General features: G+C 47.3%; 1 protein-coding gene across 1 annotated transcript in view; it reads right to left on the bottom strand.

Annotated features, from left to right (window-relative positions):
* The window catches only part of STXBP1 (syntaxin binding protein 1), a 47,724-nt gene that overhangs the window by 28,847 nt on the left and 13,703 nt on the right, over positions 1-5,174 (bottom strand). Inside the window, exons 6-8 of the mRNA XM_003785426.3 lie at positions 3,909-4,057; positions 897-981; positions 92-222 (exon numbers count right to left, since the gene is read on the bottom strand). Of these exons, the coding sequence (XP_003785474.2) occupies positions 92-222; positions 897-981; positions 3,909-4,057 (365 nt within the window). The remainder of the gene's footprint in view (positions 1-91; positions 223-896; positions 982-3,908; positions 4,058-5,174) is intronic.

Below are 5,174 nucleotides of genomic sequence, written 5' to 3'. Positions count from 1 at the left end.
GGAGCCAAAAGTGCCCTTTTTATTAAGCCAGAGGTATTCTGGTTCATTTGCAAAGCTGCAGTCTCTCTGGTGTCTGTGACATTATACTTACTTGTATACATCATTTTCAATAGGCAGCAGATCATAACTCATAGCCTGAAAAGTCAACTCATGGAGCACAGGAGAGCTGGGGTCAAAGCCTCGGTCCAAGATCAGGAGCTGAGAGCGCGCCTTGTCTGGGCCCTGTGGAGAAACAGGCAGATGCCTCACCAGCTACTCCCACAACTCCAACTTCTCCTATCAAGCTAGAAGAACACTAATAAATACCACATGAGACTCTGATGTTTCTGTTTCACAACGAGGGCACTTTGAAGCAGAACTAAAACTGCTGGGAGCTGAAGTGAGTTTATATATGTAGGAAAGCTGCCCAGGTTCAACTACAAATGGGATGACCAACCACTGAGAGAGCCAGGGGCTAAAGGGGTTCTCAGGACCCGGGACTTTCAGTTTTAAAACCCCGGTAGTGATGGAACAGCTCTGGATCTTGATTGCAATGGTGGTTACATTTATCTATAGAAGTGGTAAAACTGCCCAGAACTGTACCCACACTAATTACCTGGAAAAACTAGTAGAATTTGAATGGGGTTTGAGATTGTACCAATGTCAACTTTCTGGTTTTGCTATACTCCTGGGGGTTTTCCAGGATGTGGGATAATCAGAGCTGAAACTGGGAAACAGAAACAGGCTGGCCCCTGGCTGTACTGAATATGTCTGGCTTTCCTAGGGGCTTTGGCATTTCACAGGAGCCAGTATCCAGGAATAGCCACATTCACGTTTGCTCTGTGAGCAACTGAACGGAGCTATCCTTGGGACTGGTACACAAATGCTGAGAACCAGGTGATCCAAGCCAAACTTACCTCCCCCATTGTTGGGTCATCAGCTTTATAGGCATCAAGCTTGTCCTGAATTAGCTGAGCCAGCAAGGCATTGTCCTTGTATTCCCTGACAAAGGAGGAATGACACAGTATGAACCACCTATGTACCAAACAGTGGTATCCACTGCCCCTCCACCCCCCAAGAGAAGTAGGACAGTGCAAGGAGTGCAGGGAAGATGTGTGCATGTTAGTTACAATGAAAATACATTCATATACCACATGTATAATTAAAAAGGAAAAGCAAAATAAAATACTCAGCTCATGGCTCACACCTATAGCTCAGCGGCTAGGGCACCAGCCACATACACTGGAGCTGGTGGGTTCAAATCCAGCCCAGGCCTGCCAAACAACAATGACAACTACATCCAAAAAATAGCCAGGCATTGTGGTGGGCACTTGTAGTCCCAGCTACTTGGGAGGCTGAGGCAAGAGAATCACTTAAGCCCAAGAGTTTGAGGTTGCTATGACCTGTGATGCCACAGCACTCTACTGAGGGTGACATAGTGAAACTCTGTCTCAAAAAAAAAAACCCACTCAGTCCAGTCATCTAAATAGAAACAGAAGGAGTCTTCCCAATAAGCCACCACCCCTTAGCAGAGGCCCTGACCATTCACCCATCTCCCGTGACCAGGGCTCTGCGCCTGACCCATACGACTCTCACTCCTCTTAATTCACATTTCCTTGGGTCTTGTTTTGTTAACAAGTGACATTCCAGCTGGCACAGCCAGAATGGTATGAATAAGAACCTTTGAAAATATTTTTATTTATTTTTTCGAGACAGAGTCTCAGTTTGTCACCCTCGGTAGAGTGCTGTGACATTGCTACTCACAGCAACATCAAACTCTTGGGCTTAAGCAACTCTCTTGCCTCAGCCTCCCAAGTAGCTGGGACTACAGGCCCCTGCCACAACACTGAGCTGTTTTTAGAAATGGGGTCTTGCTCTGGCTCAGGCTGGTCTCAAGCTCCTAAGATCAGGCAATCCACCTGCCTCAGCCTCCCAGAGTGCTGCGATTATAGGCGTGAGCCACTGTGCCCAGCTGAGTGAGAACCTTTAAACCTTTCCCATAGCGAGTCTGCAGTGCTCCCTGGGCCCTTCTTGACTTGATGAGATGGGTTAGTGCTGCCCACCACCTGGCCAGCCTGCATCCAGCTGGGCTCTCACTCTCTGTCAGGAGATCTGCCAGGGCCCTATGTCTTAAGTGCCACCAGGCTATTGTCAGTGAGTACCAATAACGGAAGGAAGCCAGGCTCTGGCGCAGCCACAGGGAGGAGTTTTGTTATAGCCATGAGTCCCCACAGGCAATGAAGCAATGAGCTAGGCCTGGTACCACCATACTCCCGATCACCTTGGCTCAAAGCCATGGCAGCTATAAGCCTTCGTGCCTTATCCCTAACCTGTCTGCAGTTCCCAAGTTGGGCAGAGTCTACCATCGCACTCCCAAGGCCATCCTCAGCTGTCACTCTGTGTCTGGGCCCTTCACTCCCCCTGCAGTGGCCTTCTGCTCAGCCTCCTTGCCCTGACTCCCATTCACACTCCCACCTTCATGTTCCCAGAGCACTGTGGTCACTGCCCTGTCCCAATCCCCCCGAGGTGTCACAGGGATATCGAATGAAGGACATAATCCCAAACCTGGCATTTGAGGCCTCTCAAATCTCATCTCATTTTATTGCTCTATACAGATAACTGTGCCATATCAATAGCAAGAACCAAATGTGCACACAAAATGCCATCCCCTCTCATCTCCACTGGTCTATCATCACCTCTAATCTGAAGCTTTAACTCATCCTCAACTGAAGGGCCCTCTCCGTACTTTGGGTACCCCAAGGCACTTGGTCTGGCCTGTCCTATAGAGTTGAGGTCACAGGAGTATCTCTCCCGGGCACAGATGCTGGGATGCCTATCTTACCAACCCTCTCAGCCCAGGGGCTGTGTCTTCAGTTTCAAGTCCCCCAGCACTCAGCAAGTGAGGAGTGAATGGCTTTATGAAATCTTAGGAATATGTCTTTCAGGGAGTTATTCTCTTTGTATTATATCTTACTCTGAAATATCTTTTGGAAGATGATATTTGTTTTTAAAGACTAGGAAGAGAGGCTTGACGCCTATAGCTCAGCAGCTTGGATGCCAGCCACATATACCAAAGCAGGAGGGTTCAGAACCTGGCCCAGGCCTGCTAAACAACAATGACAACTGCAACAAAAAAATAGCCAGGCATTGTGGCAGGTGCCTATAGTCCCAGCTACTTGGGAGGCTGAGGCAAGAGAATCACTTAAGCCTAAGAGTTTGAGGTTGCTGTGAGCTGTGATGCCATGGCACTCTACCAAGGGTGACAAACTGAGACTCTGTCTCCAAAAATAAATAAATAAATAAATAAAGACTAGGAAGAGATTAAAAACTGTATGAAGCCTGATTGTAGTTACATAGGGGTTCAACTTTCAGTTAGTTAATAACTGAATGTATATATATTTACGCTCTTTTCTGTATGATTATTATATTTCACTATAGAATTTAAAAGATTAACAAAACCATCGGAAGAATAATTTTAAGTGAGGGACCCTTAAATCTTGACTCATTCCCCTTTTTTTTTCTTTTTGAGACAGTATCTCACTCTGTGCTTCCCGGGTAGAATGTCATGGCATTAGCCCAGCTAACGGCAACCTCAAACTCCTGGGCTCAAGTAATCCTCTTGCCTTAACCTCCTGAATAGTTGGGACTACAGGTGCCCACCACAACATCTGGCCAATTTTTTTTTTTTTTTTTTTTTAGTAGACACAGGGTCTCACTCTTGCTCAGGCTGGTCTCAAACTCCTGAGCTCAAGCAATTCACCCTCCTTGGCCACCCAGAGTGCTGGGATTACAGGCATGAGCCACGGTGCCCAGCCTTGGCCCTCTTGACATAGCTGCTGGGGGAACCTTAAGGCCAGAAAGGTCTGGGCCAGCTCCTCACTTGGGCCCACATGGGATGCCACTTGAGGCAGACCGGTACGCTGCCTTACCCCCGGTACCGCACTGCAGGGTACTCCTTCAGGGTGGCGCACAGAGTTGCAATCTGCTCTGCCAGACGCTCCAATATGGGATTCTTCATCTGAGCCTTGTGGGGACTGTAGAAACTTTGGAAAGAGTCTGCAGAGTCTAAGGAATACACCTGAGGAGGAGAAGAAAATATATAAGAACTGGTAGAGTATTCTCCAGCCCTGGCAGTGAGTCTGCAGAACACGTCCCTGTTTACTCTACAAACATGTGTTGGGGGCCTGCCGTGTGCCAGACAATGTGCTAAACACTTGAGAACTACAAGTAATGAAAGCATCTCTGTTCCCAAGAAGTCTGCCATTCCATAGAAGGCAGATAAGAAACATAATGAAAAGCGAAATTATGTGGTATTGAAAACAGGGTAAGTATACAGTACAGAGAAAATAACAGAACAGAGCAGGAATGCCCATGAGGCTGGATAGAGAAGACACTAGGATTCACTGGGAGGGCTACATCTGAACAAGGGCTTGAGGAAGGTAAGGTGTTTGTCGCCAGCAGAGGACTTGCATGTGGAGGAAACAGGCAGCACCAGGGACCTCAGGCCAGTGTGTGCCTAGGGTGTCTGGTGAACAGTGACAAGACCAGGAGCAGAGCAGGAGAGATTAGTGTAAGACTCCACAGGCCATTGTAAGCTTAGTTTTTAATAAACAAGAGGCAAGCTAGATTCTATGCTGTGACAATAAGCAAACAAAGAAGCTTTTTATAGATTTAATAATACACTCTCCTCAGTAGTGTGTTCTAAGTATTTTTATTTTTTATTTTTTTTAAGAGACAGAGTCTCACTTTATCACCTTCAATAGAGTGCTATGGCATCACAGCTTACAGCAACCTCCAACTCCTGGGCTTAGGCGATTCTCTTACCTCAGCCTCCCAAGTAGCTGGGACCACAAGCACCCGCCACAACGCCCGCTATTTTTTTGTTGCAGTTTGGCCAGGGCCGGGTTCAAACCCACCACCTTCAGTATATGGGGCTGGTGCCCTACCCACTGAGCCATAGGCGCTGCCCCTAAGTATTTTTCTTTTCTCCTGTTTTTGGCAGGAGAGTTCTGGAAGTTTAAAATTCCCTCTTAAACGAATGATTATATGAGCAATCGGTATTCTCTCAAGTTCTCATTTATGTAAGCTACCTTTATCTTCTAAAAAATCAGATATTTGGCTCAGCGCCTATGGCTCAAGCGGCTAAGGCGCCAGCCACGTACACCTAAGGTGGTGGGTTCGAATACCCAGCCTGG

The sequence above is a fragment of the Otolemur garnettii genome, unplaced genomic scaffold (assembly GCF_000181295.1).
Source record: "Otolemur garnettii isolate 467f Iridium unplaced genomic scaffold, OtoGar3 scaffold00014, whole genome shotgun sequence".
NCBI classification, from domain to species: domain Eukaryota; kingdom Metazoa; phylum Chordata; class Mammalia; order Primates; family Galagidae; genus Otolemur; species Otolemur garnettii.
The sequence above is the reverse complement of the archived record's forward strand: the minus strand, read 5'-3'. Positions and strand labels throughout refer to the sequence as shown.